The sequence below is a fragment of the Agelaius phoeniceus genome, chromosome 35 (genome assembly GCF_051311805.1).
Source record: "Agelaius phoeniceus isolate bAgePho1 chromosome 35, bAgePho1.hap1, whole genome shotgun sequence".
Lineage (NCBI taxonomy): Eukaryota > Metazoa > Chordata > Aves > Passeriformes > Icteridae > Agelaius > Agelaius phoeniceus.
The window spans coordinates 445,403-460,269 of NC_135299.1; the positions used below are offsets into that span (position 1 = coordinate 445,403).

The 14,867-nt window shown below is 62.1% G+C and overlaps 2 protein-coding genes across 6 annotated transcripts in view; one reads left to right on the forward strand and one right to left on the reverse strand.

Annotated features, from left to right (window-relative positions):
* HDAC7 (histone deacetylase 7) overlaps nucleotides 1–8,326 on the forward strand; it is a 58,189-nt gene extending 49,863 nt beyond the window's left edge. For 4 of the 5 annotated variants that reach the window (XM_077192705.1, XM_077192706.1, XM_054649285.2 and 1 more), the window contains exons 11-25: nucleotides 19–228; nucleotides 1,089–1,299; nucleotides 1,786–1,919; nucleotides 2,323–2,443; nucleotides 2,661–2,710; nucleotides 3,555–3,662; nucleotides 4,436–4,491; nucleotides 4,636–4,723; nucleotides 4,930–5,049; nucleotides 5,379–5,476; nucleotides 5,577–5,695; nucleotides 5,957–6,090; nucleotides 6,213–6,297; nucleotides 6,504–6,642; nucleotides 6,983–8,326. In XM_077192705.1, the coding sequence (XP_077048820.1) occupies nucleotides 19–228; nucleotides 1,089–1,299; nucleotides 1,786–1,919; nucleotides 2,323–2,443; nucleotides 2,661–2,710; nucleotides 3,555–3,662; nucleotides 4,436–4,491; nucleotides 4,636–4,723; nucleotides 4,930–5,049; nucleotides 5,379–5,476; nucleotides 5,577–5,695; nucleotides 5,957–6,090; nucleotides 6,213–6,297; nucleotides 6,504–6,642; nucleotides 6,983–7,028 (1,719 nt within the window). In that variant the 3' untranslated portion in view covers nucleotides 7,029–8,326. Of the gene's footprint in view, nucleotides 1–18; nucleotides 229–1,088; nucleotides 1,300–1,785; nucleotides 1,920–2,322; nucleotides 2,444–2,660; nucleotides 2,711–3,180; nucleotides 3,416–3,554; nucleotides 3,663–4,435; nucleotides 4,492–4,635; nucleotides 4,724–4,929; nucleotides 5,050–5,378; nucleotides 5,477–5,576; nucleotides 5,696–5,956; nucleotides 6,091–6,212; nucleotides 6,298–6,503; nucleotides 6,643–6,982 lie in introns of those variants that run through there. The other variant, XR_013185911.1, reaches the window with a different exon arrangement.
* Nucleotides 8,327–8,570: 244 nt separating this feature from the next.
* LOC143691831 (twist-related protein 2-like) lies at nucleotides 8,571–14,697 on the reverse strand. The gene is made up of 2 exons (XM_077192712.1): nucleotides 13,347–14,697; nucleotides 8,571–9,839 (listed from the first exon to the last, which is right to left on the reverse strand). The coding sequence occupies exon 1, from the start codon at nucleotides 13,823–13,825 to the stop codon at nucleotides 13,352–13,354; it is 474 nt and encodes a 157-aa protein (XP_077048827.1). The 5' UTR covers nucleotides 13,826–14,697; the 3' UTR covers nucleotides 8,571–9,839; nucleotides 13,347–13,351.
* Between the last annotated feature and the right edge of the window lie 170 nt (nucleotides 14,698–14,867).

A 14,867-nucleotide genomic window follows, 5' to 3' on the forward strand; every position in this document is an offset into this window, starting at 1 on the left:
GCTGTCCCCCGGCTGCAGCGCATGGCCAAGTCCAGCGAGAAGCCCCGGCTGCGGCAGATCCCGTCCTCGGAGGACATGGAGGCCGAGGGGACCCTCCCGGAGGCCGCGGCCGAGGCTGCGGACCCCGGCAGGGCCCGGGTGGAGCCGCCCCGGCCCGGCAGCAGCGGGAAGGAGCCCGAGAGGACGCAGAAGATGGGGCAGCCCCAGGAGGAGCTGGTCCTGCAGCAGGTACGGCAGGGAGGGGAGCGCTGGGGACCGGGACCGGACTGTGCCTGCTTGCACAGTCCTCACTGGGACAGGGGCAGAGCTGCGGCCACCGCTGGCGGCAGCACAGCTGGGTGTGGTCCCCGAATTGCCGGGTTTTGTCCCCAGATTGCCGAAACTTTGTGCTCTCACCTTGCCGGGTTTTGTCCCCGAATTGCCGGGTTTTGTCCCCAGATTGCTGGAACTTTGTGCTCACCTTGCCGGGCATCCCCGAATTGCCGGGCTTTGTCCCCAGATCGCCGGGCTTTGTCCCCTGATCGCCGGGCTTTGTCCCCGAATTGCTGGAACTTTGTACTCCCCTTGCCAGGCATCATCCCCGAATTGCCGGGCTTTGTCCCTGAATTGCTGGAATTTTGTGCTCAGGTTTTGGGCATAGTCCCCGAATTGCCGGGCTTTGTCCCCAAATTGCCGAAACTTTGTGCTCACCTTGCTGGGTTTTGTCCCCGAATTGCCGGGTTTTGTCCCCAAATTGCCGGCTCTGTCCCATCGCTGCTGTCACTGCCAGGCTGATCCGGCAGGGAGCAGCAGATGCCGGGAGAGGCTTTCCTGCTTGTCCTGCCTGTCCTGCTTATCCTGTCCTGCTTTGTCCTGCTTATCCTGTCCTGCTTTGTCCTGCTTGTCCTGTCCTGCCTGTCGTGCTTTGTCCCGTCCCATCCTGTCCCATTTTGCCCTGTCCTGCTTGTCCTGTCCTGTCCTGTCCTGTCCCAGCTCCGAGCCCGGAGCAGCCGCTGGATCCACTCAGGGCACACCAAGCAGGGCTCTGTCCCCTGTCCCCCGTGCTGGGGACACCGGCCCCTGTCCCCTGACGCTGTCCTTGTCCCCAGGCCCTCCTGTGGGACTCCTTCCAGCGGGTGCAGCAGCAGCTCCTCAAGCGCCAGCCCTTGGCCGACCCCCCCGTGCTCCCCCCCGGCCACCGGCCCCTGTCCCGGGCCCAGTCGTCCCCGGCCACGGCCACCGGGTCCCTCCCTGCCCAGGACACCAAGGCGCTGGCCCTGCCCGTGCAGGAGCAGCCGCCCAAGCCGCACTTCACCACAGGTACAGTCACACCTGCGGGGCTGTCACCGCTGGGCAGGGACAGGAGGGGACCTGGGGGTGTCCTGGGGTGGCTCCACATCGATCCCGGTCAGTCCTGGACCTGGGAGTGCCAGGAGAGAGCCAGGGGGGGCCCCTTCTCCTTATCTTGGGGGGCTTTTCCAGGCAGGGTTTGCCCACCTGGGCCCTGGCTGCATTCCTGGGGTTTGGGGCAGAATCTCCCATGGTTTGGGGCAGAATCTCCCGTGTTTTGGGGCAGGATCTCCCATGGTTTGGGGGCAGGATATCCCATGGTCGGGGGCAGAATCTCCCATGGTCGGGGGCAGAATCTCCCATGGTCGGGGGCAGAATCTCCCATGGTTTGGGGGCAGAATCTCCCATGGTTTGGGGGCAGGATCTCCCATGGTTTGAGAGGGATTTTGGTCAGTATTTGGGGTCTCGAAGCCCCTGCAGAGGAGCTGAGGGAGCAGCTCTGGCGGTGCCTGGCAGGGCTGGTTTATGACTCGGTGATGCTGAAGCACCAGTGCTCCTGTGGGGACAACAGCAACCACCCCGAGCACGCGGGCAGGATCCAGAGCATCTGGTCCCGGCTGCAGGAGCGGGGCCTGCGCAGCCGCTGTGAGGTGAGCTGGGAGGGCTGGGCTCTCCTCCATCCCTCCTGATCCCATTCAGTCCCTCCTGATCCCATTCAGTCCCTCCTGATCCCACCCCACCCCTCCCAATCCCATCCCATCCCTCCTCCCCCCGTTTGTCACCATGCCCTTGGCTCGTTCCCTGCTCTGCCCATCTCCCTCTGGGATTTGGGCTCTGCTGGATGCTGGGCACAGGGAAGAGCTGATCCCCCCAGACCAATGAGTTTTACCAGGCCCACCCTAACAAAACCCAGCTCTGGGCTGCCTCTGGCTCCCTGCAGTTTGGGGGTGCTCAAGCTCCAGCCCTGGGGGTCCTGCCACAGCTGCAGGGGGACAGCAGGACAGGGTTGGGGGATCCCCTGCGTGTCCCCCCGGTGACAGCCATGTCCCCCAGTGCCTGCGGGGCCGCAAGGCCACCCTGGAGGAGCTGCAGTGCGTGCACAGCGAGCGCCACGTGCTGCTCTACGGCACCAACCCCCTCAACCGCCTCAAACTGGACAACGGCAAGCTGGCAGGTGGGTGCCACCCTGGGCAGGTGGGTGCCACCCTGGGCAGGTGGGTGCCACCCCCGGGCAGGTGGGTGCCACCCTGGGCAGGTGGGTGCCCCCCCTGGCACCTGTCCCTGGCCCTGGGGATGGCTCCCAGCAGCTCCCCTGGGTGCTGGGCACAGCCTGGCCCCACCCTGCTCCTGTCTGCCCAGCCCTGAGGCCCCGCTGGCCCCTCTCTCCACAGGGATCCTGTCCCAGAGGACGTTTGTGATGCTGCCCTGTGGAGGAGTGGGGGTGAGTGTTCCATCCCTGAGCCGGGTTTTGGGGTCACTGCTCCATCCCTGATCTGGGTTTTGGGGTGTGGGGTCACTGCTGAATCCCTGCTCTGGGTTTTGGGGTCCCTGCTGAATCCCTGCTCTGCCCTTTGGGTAGGGCTGTTCCTTTTTGGCCCCTCAGGATCTCAGGGCAGCTCCCAAAGCCCCTGGGCTGCCTGGGTGGGGGTGTTTGATGGAGCTGTTGGATCAGAGCAGCCCGGGGTCCTTGGGGGTGTCTGAGGATCCCACTCTGCAAGGGGATCCTGGATCCAGAGCCCCTGCGGGGCTGGCAGGAGGGGGGTCCCCATGAGGGAGGGCAGCAGTGACACAGGGACAGCAGCTCATCCCTTCTGAGGCCTCTCCATTCCCAGCTTTCCCTCCTGGTTTCTCTGCATTCACTGCCTTCTCCTCTCCTCCTGTCCCTGTCCCTGTCCTGTCTCTCTCTTTCAGGAAGGGGCTCCCTCGGTGCCTTCCTGCTGCCTCTTCTGGTTCTGCTCCTCTCCCTGCCCGCTGTGCTGGGCACCAGCTCTGCTTTCCCTGCTCTGCCTCTTTCCCTGCTCTGTTCCTGGGTGCCCCCCTGGGCACGGGGAGCTCTCACCTGGCCCCCAGCAGAAGAGATTTTTGACTTTGTCCGGCTCTGACGCGGTGCTGATGTTTGGTTAAACACTAAAATGAGATAAACCAGGTAAAGGAGGGCGCTGGGCAGGGAGGAGAGAGTGGGGTGGCCAATGTCACCCTCGGCTGGCACAGGACACCAACCCCTGCTGGGTGAGGCTGCTGTCCCCATGTGCTGTGTCCCCCTGTGACCCGTGTCCCCTCTGCAGGTGGACAGTGACACCATCTGGAACGAGCTGCACTCGTCCAACGCCGCACGCTGGGCCGCGGGCAGTGTCACCGAGCTGGCCTTCAAGGTGGCCACCAGGGAGCTGAAGGTAGGGGGGGCCTGGGGGGTCCCAGGGCTGTGTCACCCCATGGTTTGGGTCCCAGGGCTGTGTCACCCCATGGCTGGGGGTCCCTGAGTGGTGTCACCCCATGGTTTGGGGTCCCAGGGCTGTGTCACCCCATGGTTTGGGGGTCCCAGGGCTGTGTCACCCCATGGTTTGGGGTCCCAGGGCTGTGTCACCCCACAGCAGGGCTGTGTCCCCCATGGCTGGGGGTCCCAGGGCTGTGTCACCCCATGGTTTGGGGTCCCAGGGCTGTGTCACCCCACAGCAGGGCTGTGTCCCCCATGGCTGGGGGTCCCAGGGCTGTGTCACCCCATGGTTTGGGGTCCCAGGGCTGTGTCACCCCATGGTTTGGGGTCCCAGGGCTGTGTCACCCCACAGCTGGGCTGTGTCCCCCATGGCTGAGGGTCCCTGAGTGGTGTCACCCCATGGTTTGGGGTCCCAGGACTCTGTCCCCCATGGCTGGGGGTCCCAGGGCTGTGTCACCCCATGGCCAGGAGTCCCTGAGTGGTGTCACCCCATGGTTTGGGGGTCCCAGGGCTGTGTCACCCCACAGCTGGGCTGTGTCACCCCATGGCCAGGAGTCCCTGAGTGGTGTCACCCCATGGTTTGGGGTCCCAGGGCTGTGTCGCCCCATGGCCAGGAGTCCCTGAGTGAGGTCCCCCCACATCCAGGGGTCCCAGGGCTGTGTGGCACGGGGGACAGGGGCTGGGTGTCCCCCTGGGGTGGCAGCTCTGACCTGGCCCCTGCTCTGTCCCCAGAACGGCTTTGCTGTGGTGCGGCCGCCCGGACACCACGCGGATCCATCCACGGCCATGTAAGGCCCCTCCCTCCCTGAGGCACCCGGGGAGCCCCAAAAGCAGCTCCAGGGCTCAAAACCACCCCAAAACCCCCCTGGGAGCCACCCCTGCCCAGGGGGAGCTCGGGAAGGGCCCGAGGTGACTCCCACCCCTCTTCCCAGGGGATTCTGCTTCTTTAACTCGGTGGCCATCGCTGCCAGGCAGCTGCAGCAGAAGGGGAAGCTCAGCAAGATCCTCATTGTGGACTGGGTGAGTCCCCCCCGTCCCCAGGATGTCCCCAGGGCCAGTTCCTGCTCCAGCTCTTGTGGGATTGTGGCTGGAACCCCTCAGTGCGCTCAGGACTGGGGAGCAGGAGCAGATCCTGACCTGGGGGACCCAGCCCCGCCTGCTTTGGGCTCTGTGAGGTTCTGGGGCCGCCCAGCAGCTGCTAAAATCCTCTCTGGGTGTCCCTGCAGGACGTTCACCACGGCAACGGGACCCAGCAGATTTTCTACAGGGACCCCGAGGTTCTCTACATCTCCCTGCACCGCCACGACGACGGCAACTTCTTCCCGGGCAGCGGGGCTGCTGATGAGGTGGGAGGGGACAGAGGGGACAGCAGGACACAGCTGGACACAGCTGGACACAGGGGCTGAGCGGGGACAGGGCCTTGGGGGCTCCTTTCCCACCCCTGACCCTGCCTGGGCCGCCCAGCACGGGGATGGAGATGGATGGGAAGGCAGGAAAATCCCGGGGTCCTGACCCCGCTGTGGCACCGGGCAGGGGGGACAGGACCCCCAGAATGCTGAGCATGGTACAGAACAGGGGCCTGGGAGCCCCAAACACCGTCCCATGGCACAGGACAGAGGGCTGGGACCCCCACCTGGCTCCCCTAGAGCCTCACCCTGTCCTTGCTCCCTCCCAGGTGGGCGCTGGCCCCGGCGAGGGCTTCAACGTCAACGTGGCCTGGGCTGGAGGGCTCGACCCCCCCATGGGGGACCCCGAGTACCTGGCTGCCTTCAGGTAATGTCCCCATGCCCGTGTGCCATGCTCTGGGTGGGGCTGACCCCGTTCCTCATCCTCCATGTGGGGCTGACCCCGCTCCCCATCCCCTTTCCCCCAGGACCGTGGTGATGCCCATTGCCCACGAGTTCTGCCCCGACGTGGTGCTGGTGTCGGCCGGATTCGACGCAGCCGAGGGCCACCCGCCCCCCCTGGGGGGCTACAAAGTCTCTGCCAAGTGTAAGGAGGTGGCTCAGGGTGGGCTGGGACCCCCTTGGGGTCAGGTGTCCCCCCTTGGGGTGGGGTGTCCCCCTCCCACCCAGGCTGGGACCCCCGGGAAGGGGCAGCCACTCCTGGGGGAGCCATGGGAGATTTTGGGGTTGGGTTTTGGCAGGGGGAGGTGACACTCCTGGTGTCCCACAGGTTTGGGCAGGGGAAGGTGACACTCCTGGTGTCCCACAGGTTTGGGCAGGGGGAGGTGACACTCCTGGTGTCCCACAGGTTTTGGCTACATGACCAAGCAGCTGATGAGCCTGGCAGGGGGGGCCGTGGTGCTGGCACTGGAGGGGGGGCACGACCTCACGGCCATTTGTGACGCATCCGAGGCCTGCGTGTCCGCCCTGCTGGGCCACGAGGTGAGAGCCAGGCTGGACTGGCACTGACCCTGTGCCACTGCCCTGGCCTGGGCACAGCCCCCCATGAACCTCCCATGTCCCCCAGTGCCACCACCCTCCATGTCCCCCCCTGTCCCCCACAGCCGGAGCCACTCCCCGAGGACAGCCTGAGGCAGAAGCCCAACGCCAATGCCGTGCGCTCCCTGGAGGCCGTGATCCAGGTCCAGAGTGAGTGGAAACCTGGGACACCCCTGTCCTGGGACACCCCTGTCCTGGGCCACCCCTAACCTGGGACACCCCTAACCTGGGTTATCCCTAACCTGGGTTATCCCTAACCTGGGTTATCCCTGTCCTGGGACACCCCTAACCTGGGACACCCTGTCCCAGGCCACACCCTGTCCCAGTGTCCCCAGCCCCGCTGTCCCCTCCCACAGGTAGATACTGGGTGGCCGTGCAGCGCTTCGCCTCCAAGCTGGGCTGCTCCTTCCTCGAGGCTCAGCACCACGAGGCCGACGAGGTGGAGACGGTCACGGCCCTGGCGTCGCTCTCGGTGGCCGTGATGGTGGAGAAGAGGTGACATTCCTGGGACTACCCTGTGCAGGGGGGTGGCAGAGGGCAGGGCAGTGTCCCCAACCTGGATGAGGCTCTGGGCTCCTGGGAGCCCCGTGCTGGGCTCATCCCAAATGGAAACCCAACCAAACCCTGCTGGGAACCCCGTGCTGGGCTCATCCCAAATGGAAACCCAACCAAACCCTGCTGGGAACCCCGTGCTGGGCTCTTCCCAAATGGAAACCCAACCAAACCCTCCTGCCTGGGGGTGGGGGTGTCAGCCCTGCCAGCAGCGTCCCCTCCTGTCCCCTCCCTGTGTCACAGCCGTGGGATGTGGCCCCTCACGTGTCCGGTTCCCTCGCAGGGCACAGGAGGAGCCCATGGAGCAGGAGGAGCCCATGAACCAGTGACCCTTGGGGACATTCCCGGCGTGGCCGGAGCCCCCGAAGATCCCGATCCCGTTTGTCCCCCTCGCTCCCGAGGCCCTGGGTGGGCCTGGACTCCTGGAAGGGACATTCCCACATCCAACAGGACAGGAGCACGGAGAGCCCTGAGCCTGGACCGTGCCCAAAGCCCCCCCCAATTTTGGGACCCCTCGAGGGGGTGAAGCCCCCCCAGCCCTGCGGCACTGACCCCCCCATCCCGGGACCCTCCTCAGCGGGCAGGGCCGGACGTTGGGATGGACGCTCGGACCACCCTGGGGACAGCTCCCAGAGCCCAGGAGGAGCATCCTGGGGTTTGCTCCAGGGGATGGGATCTCTGTGCCCTCTCCAGAGGGTCCCTGGCTCCCCTCACCCTGCTGGGGCACAGGGACAGAGCGGCAGGGACAGGGCTGGCAGCTCGGAAGCGTCCCCAGGAAGGTTTAGGGCATCCCAAGGAAGGTTTGGAGGTCCTCAAGGAAGGTTTGGGGCACCCCAAGGAAGATATGGAGCACCCCAAGGAAGATTTGGAGCATCCCAAGGAAAGTTTCGAGCTCCCCAAGGAAGATTTGGAGCTCCCCAAGGAAGGTTTGGATCCTCCCAAGGAAGGTTCGGAGCTCCCCAAGGAAGGTTTGGAGCTCCCCAAGGAAGGATTGGGGCATCCCAAGGAATGTCTGGAGTCCCCCAAGGAATGTCTGGAGCCCCCCAAGGAATGTCTGGAGCCCCCGCAGCGAGGACAGAGCGGGGCCGGGTGCGGGCAGTGCCCGGGGGTCCCCCCTGCCCTCGCTGCCCCCTGCCCCAGTTTGCACTATGGACCCTGCCAGCCCTGATGTGAACCCCACTCCTCTTCCTGGGGGAATTTTGGGTGCCTCGAGCCCCTTCCAGCCCCCTGAGGCCCTGGCTGGGTGGGGATCCAGCCCCTGAGCCCCTCCCCAGCCCAGGCTCCCCAATTCCCACTGGGGATCCCCCAGGGATGCCCAAACCCCCTCGGTCCTGTCCCCATCCCTGTCCCTGACCTGGGGTGACAGGGGCAGATCCAGAGCCTCCAACCCGAGGCTTCCACCCCAATTTCCCATTTCCCCAAAAGCCTTCCCTGCACCCTGAGGGGCCCCAGGAGCAGGCCCTGTCCCGGGGCTCTGGGGACAGAGGGGACAGAGGGGACAAAGGGGACACAGCCCTGGGGACAGAGGGGACACAGCCCGGGCTGAGCTGGGCGTGGGGAAGCTCCGGCCGCGGTGGTGGGAGGAGATTTTGTATAAAAACAAAACAAAACAAAAAAAAAAAAGAAATTTTAAAAGAAAAAAAAGGAATCAAAACCCTCGGTGTGGCTCAGGGTGGGGGTCCTTGGGTGGAGGGGGGTGGAGGGACCTCCCAGGCTCCATCCTGCTGGAATTTACCAGGAGGAATCCACCATGCACAGGATGATGTTTTCCTCATTTTAAGGGTTTTTGGCTCATTTTAATTTTTTTTTTTTCTCATTTAAAATGCAGGGATTTTTTTTAAACAAACAAGATGCACCAAAATACTTGAAAATATTCTTTTAAAAATATATTTCACCTTTAAAAAAAAAAAATGGTTGGAAGCTGGAGTCTCACTCCACAGATAAGTTTTCGCCCTTTATTTTTCAAGCACAATTTATTATTTTTTGAAAGAAGATTTTAAGTTCTGAAGCCGATTTTGTTTCTCAGCTGTAAAATCCTTCCCGTGAGGCGCCGAACGAAGCCACCACAGCCTCGTTTTTAACAGAACTCTGATTTTTTTTAAGCACCTCCAGGTTTTTTTGAAGGCTGCAGTCGACTCCCCAGAGCAGGGAATCCACTCCCACCGCACATAAAAATTGGGAATTGGGTAGGAAAAGTCACTCTGGGCCTTCCCGTGGCTCCTCCGTGGATTCTCTGGTGCGCCCCAAACCTGATCACAACTGGAATTCCTCTCCCATGGAATATTTGGGGGCTCAGGTCTGTTGCAGCCTCCCTGGAAGGGATTTCCCCCCCTCTTTTTTCTGCTGTAACAGGCAAAAAACCTGATTTTTTTTTCCTTATTCCAATAAAAGCGGCCCAGCTGAGGGAGGTGCAGGGGGGAGCCGGCAGCACCATTCCCTAGGAAAAACGAGGATTGAACCCTGGAAAATTCCCCTTGGGCTTTATTGGGGTCATTTTGGACACCCCAAAACCTCCATCGTCCTTTCCCCACACCCCCAAAAATCCCAAACCCGTTCAGAGTTCCCAAAATGGCTCCAAAATCCCAAAATTCCCAACGGCTCCATCTCCAGCTTTGATAAATCCCGAGGAATTGGGAGCTTCCACGGGGCGTTGGTGGGGCCCATCCATGGGGCAGGGGGTGCCTGGGGGGGTCAGCAGCCCCCAGATCCCCCCGAATCCTCATCATCCATGGGAACACAATCCATGGGATCGTCCCGGCGTGGAGCCTCCGGAGCGGGATGAAAGTGGGGGGGACCCCCGAGGTCCTTGGGGGGCTCCAGCCCTTCCCCTTCTCCTCATCCTGGAGGAATTTTCCTGCTCGAGGCAGCTCCAGGAAGGGCTCGGCTTCCCAGCGGTCCCGCAGGAGGAAATTGGGATCTGGGGGTTCCTTACCTGCGAGCCCACAATCAATCACAGCCCTGAGTTCCTCCAGAGCATCTGAACCGACTCAAACCTGCTCCTGCTGCGGCTCCCTCGGGCTCATCCCTAAAGTTTTTGGGGTCCCTGGGGCTGTCAGGGGTTTGGGGGTCATTCCCTCCTCTCTCCAGGGAGGTTCCTGTGGAGTTTTGGGTGCTGGAGCTGCTTCCATCGAGGCGGAGACCTGGGGGGAGACAGTGGGGTCAGGCTGGGATCAGCTTCCCAAAATCCTACAAATCCATGCCCTGGAGCCAGCAGGTTTATTCCATCCCCTCCCACTTTGTCTCTGGCTTTTTCCTCCTCACCGAGAGCTTCCCCTCTCTGGAGAGGAGCCTGGGAAGGGATAAATCAAATCCTCCAGGAATTCGGCCCCGGGAAGGGCTGAGGATAGAGGAGAAAATCCCCCAAAGGCCGAGGTGTGAGCCCTTGGAATGGGTGATGGGCACATCCAGGGGCTCGAGCACAATGAGCAGCCAAAATTCCAGAGTCATGGCCAGGCAGGACCATCCCAACCCAGCCCATGGGAAAATGGATCAGCTCCCTGAGCCCAGCGAGCTCTGATCCCAAGAAAACCCCTCCGGTGGGATTTTGGGAGCCTCTGGAGGGTTGGAGAAGGTTTAACACCCAAAACCCTCCCGGGGGGATTCCAGGGCTGCCCGAGGGCTGTGGGAGCTTTGGGAGGAGCCCAGCGCTGCAGCATTTGGGATGGAGAAGCTCATGGAGCTCCCTCCTCGCCCTCCCTCGGCATCCCCGCCCCAGGAACGGGGGCTGAGGCGGGCACGGGCGCTCCCGCAGCTCCTCCGCAGCTCCTCCCGCAGCTCCTCCCGCAGCTCCTCCCGCAGCTCCTCCCGCAGCTCCTCCCGCAGCTCCTCCCGCAGCTCCTCCGCAGCTCCTCCCGCAGCTCCTCCCGCAGCTCCTCCGCAGCTCCTCCCGCAGCTCCTCGCTCCCCCTCTGCTGCCGGAACCTTCCCTGACAGCCGGGATGAAAAACGGGCTCGTTCCCGAGGCATTCCCGGGGCCCAGGCAGCTCCAGCGAGCTCCTTGCAGGGGCCATAAACCCCGAGATATTTCCTCCTTCCCCAGGGCCGGATCTGTGATTTTTTGTCTGGATTAATTTTAACTAATCCTCAGCAGTGCAGGGACTCTGCCATGGAGAGCAGCTCCGTCCCTCTGGGTGTTTTTTTCTGTATTTAGTGAAAATGTGGAGGTTTTTGATGGAAAAATGAACCCAGCAGCTCTGGTCGTGCCTGTGACAATTCGGGGGATTTTGGGGAATGTCCCACATCCCTCACCAGGGCGGCTCCTCCAACACCTCCCCTTCCACCCCGAGTGAAAACACAGCTCTGGGAAGAGCAGATTTTGGGGAACCCTCCGGCCTCCAAACCTGCTCTGTTCCAGGAGGAAATCCCAGGAGCACCAAATCACCCAGGAACAGATTTCCCGGGATTCCAGCAGCTCCTCACCTCTCCTGAGAACCCAGCCCCAAACTGGGGGTCCCGGACCACCCTGAGCACTTTAACCTGGGGGCTGGATCCACTTTGGAGGGACAGATTTGGGGTGGGAAGGGATCCCTACTCTCCTGCCCGGCTGCAGAGGGATCCGGGCGATTTTAAAGCAGCTGGAGATGGATTTCCTGAGCAGGGAAATAATGGGGAATAGGGAACAGGGATGGGAGCTGTTCCCGAGCCCCCCCCAGTGCCCCGGAGCAGCGAGAGGTGTTTATAAATAAAAGCAAATGAAGCAGCCGCCAGACAAAGCCGATTCCAGGCGAGAGCAACAGTCCCCAAAGGGAAGATTTATCCAAGGTCTTTCAGGAGAGACAATTAAGTGAGGGCAACGCGAGAGAGGCGATAAATCCAGGGAGACAAATGAAGGGCAAGGAACATCAGCCCTCAGCCTCTCCCCCCGGCAGTTCCAGCTCCCAGCCTCATTTTCTCCTCCAGCAGGGAAAGAAACCATTTTAATGTGCTCAAGACTCTGCCGAGAAAAGCTGAGCCGGGGGAACTTCAAACGTGATTTCTGTTGCCTGAGGGCTCCATCCCTCTTTTTCCCTGGCTGATGTCTCCTGGTTAACAAGGGCACATCCAGCTTTTCCAGCCCCCTTTGATATTTAATAGGCTGAGTTCCACCATCCAGGGGCTGCTTTCCATTAGGAAATCCCAACCCCGAGCTCCGGGGTCGTTCTCAGAGCCTCCCCAGCCCGGCACCGCTTCCCCCGCGGCTCTTCCCTGGTTTTGGGGCTTTGCTGGGAGAATCCCCGTCCCTCTCCATCCCTGCCTGGCTGGGATTGTTCACCGGGACCCCAAAACGCCGCAGGCTTGTCCGGGGAGGGCGATTCCCTCCCCAGCTGGAGGATGCAGGCGCGGAGACGCTCGGGGTGGATTTTAACGGGAATGATGATCCCGCTGTGCTCACGGGAGCTCTCCAAAGTGACTGAAGGGTCTTTAATCCCTCTGTTTATCCCTCGGTTCTGCCAAGAACTCGGCTTAAATAAACAGCTCTGGGACCCGCGCCGGGTTCCGCACACAGAGGGAGCAAAAACGGGTCTGGGGGTGCTGGGGAGGGGGCTCAGCCTCCCCCAACTCCCCAGGGCAAAGGGATTTTAGTCAGGCTTTGTAAAATTCGGGATGAGGTCATGCCAAGGAGCTTCCCTGTCTTTAGGGAGAGCCCCCACAACACCCCCAAAACCGGAGAATCCAACCCCAAAGTGCCAAACCCAGAAGGGGGTGCCCAGAGGAGGGTCCGGGGGGGCACGGGGGGCTCAGCATCCCCACTGGTCCTGGTAGATTTTGGGCATCCCAAAGTGAGGACAAGGGGCCACCCGCTCCTCCTCTGGCCAGCCCCGAGGGGAGGTGACCCGGCAAGGACAGGATTTAATGTCTGAAACAACAGGGTCTGCCCCTAAAAATTGATATTTTTACGTGAATTTAACGAAGTGCCAGATTTCCTGCTGGCTGGGAGGGATCTGGCTGGCAAAGGGAGTTTCAAGGTGGCCCATCCTGAAAGGAAATCATCCCCTGGGAGATGCTCGGCACCCTGAGCCAGCCCTGGCACCTCCACGGCCTCGAGTTTGGGGCTGTTCGGTGCCTGAGGAGAGGCAGGAGGAGCCCAGGCCCTGTCTGGGGGCAGCGGGGCCCCTCGGGAGCCGGGCTCCCGTGAGGCATCCCCGGAGCTCCTGGCTCAGGAATGTCCTCTGGAACTTTCTGTTCCTGCTCTGCGGGAAGTGCCGGCGCCTCGTTGACCCCGCTCCTCCCATTCCCGATTCCTCCCAGCCCTAAAACTCTGAATTTTGGGTTATTCCCCTCTGAGCATCCTGAGCTGAGTCCATCAGATTTCCCTACACAGTGCAGGATTCCCACGGATCCAACGGGATCACGGATCCCATCCTGAGTGCAGAGCTCTGGGACAGGAGCAGGGGAAGCCAGGCAGGCTGCAGGACACGAGGCCACCCCAGGGCAGGGCGGGTTTGACACCTCAGCAGCTCCAGCAAGACCAGGATGGGATTTGGGAATAAATCAGATTTTTAAAACCCCCTTTGGAACCTTTCCTACCCCTGCTGAGTGGGATCAGCTTGGGAATCGCCACCTCCTCCCACTCTGGAGTCTGCTGGGACAAATCCCTCGTCCCCAGAGCGCCAGGGGGGCGGCCACGATTCCCAGCGGGTGACACGGCGGTGACACGGCCACACGTACCCGGCTCAGTGCGACGCCGACATGGACCAGGCGCCCTCCATCCTCCACACGGAGAAGGCGTAGCTGAGCCTCTCGTGGGCCAGGAAGTTGCAGCTGGTGGCGACCTTGTGGTCCAGCTCGTCGCTCTGCAGCACCTGGCACAGGAAGTCGATGTAGCGAGCGGCCAACTTGAGCGTCTGGATCTTGCTGAGCTTGTCCGAGGGCAGCGTGGGGATGATCTTGCGCAGCTCGGCGAAGGCGTCGTTGAGGGACTGGGTGCGCTGGCGCTCCCGCACGTTGGCGATGACGCGCTGGGCGTGGGCGTCCTCGGGGGGCTGCGGGGCCGGGCTGCGCCGGCTGCGCTTGCCCTGAGCCTCGGGGGCTCCGCCAGGGCCCTGCCCGCGCTTGCGGCCGCTCTTCCTGGGCAGCCGCTCGGCCTCGTCCTCGCTGGTGGCCGCGCTGCCCTCGGGGGACTCCGGGGAAAGGTTTTCCTCCTTCATCTCCTCGGCTCCCCGGGCTCCCGAGGCGCGGCCCGGAGCATTCGCCCTGGGGCTCCCCGGGCGCCCCAAGCCCCGCAGAGCCCTCCAAGGAGCTCCTTGGCTTTTCCTTTGGGCCAGGAGAGGAGGGCTCTGGGATGACTTCGGGAACGGCTCCTGCTGATAGGGCGAGCGGGGCGGGGGCGGACCAGGCGCAGACCAATGCAGGGGAACGCCAGCGGCTCTGGAGCTTATGGGTTCCAGATTTCCTCTCTCCCTCCCCACCGCCACCCCGAGCCCTCCGGCACAGATGCTCCGGCTGCCGCCCGGATGTCAGGGACGTTCTCGGTGCCAAGGGAGCCCCAGCCATGGAGCTCGGCGGTGGCTTTGGGGGGTTTTTAAAATGATTTTTCAACCCAGTTGACCCCACAAAGAAATATCCCCTTGTTTGGGGTGGAGGAGGAGACTTTCACCTGTGACAGAGCCAGGTGGGGATGTGGAGCCACAGGGGTTGCAATGAGCGGGTCAGGAACTCCCAAAACCCAAAGGAAGAAGGAACCAAAGGGAGATCGGCATTCGTAGGGCTCTTGAGGAAAGGCTTCGGTCAAAATGAGCTTGAGTTTGTGTCCATTTGTCCATCCACCAGGCCATTCCTTCATCCATCCGTCCATCCATCCATCCATCCATCCATCCATCCATCCATCCATCCATCCATCCCCCTCATCTCCCTCATCACCCTCATCCATCACCAAATTCCTGTCAAGTAAATCCAGCGGCTCCTGGGTGGAAGTGGAAGGGGAAAAGGAAGAGGAACAGGAAATGGAAGAGGAAGGGGAGCAGGAAGAAGAAGGGGAAGGGCAGGACCTCTCTGCTCTCTGGGAATGCCCCAGGAGGACGGGATTGGGGCCGGATCCGGAGCCCCCTGCTCCTGCAGTGCTGCCGAGGGCTGGGGAGCTGCCACCACCAGCTCCAGCTGAGGCTCGGCCTGTGCCTGGCCTTTATTCCTTCATTAATTCTTCTTTTTTTTTTTTCTTTTCTTTTTTTTTTTTTTTTATTGTTTTCCTTT

Bases quoted from the DNA above. Each gene is read 5' to 3' on its own strand.
- LOC143691831 (XM_077192712.1), bottom strand. From the start codon at position 13,825: ATGAAGGAGGAAAACCTTTCCCCGGAGTCCCCCGAGGGCAGCGCGGCC.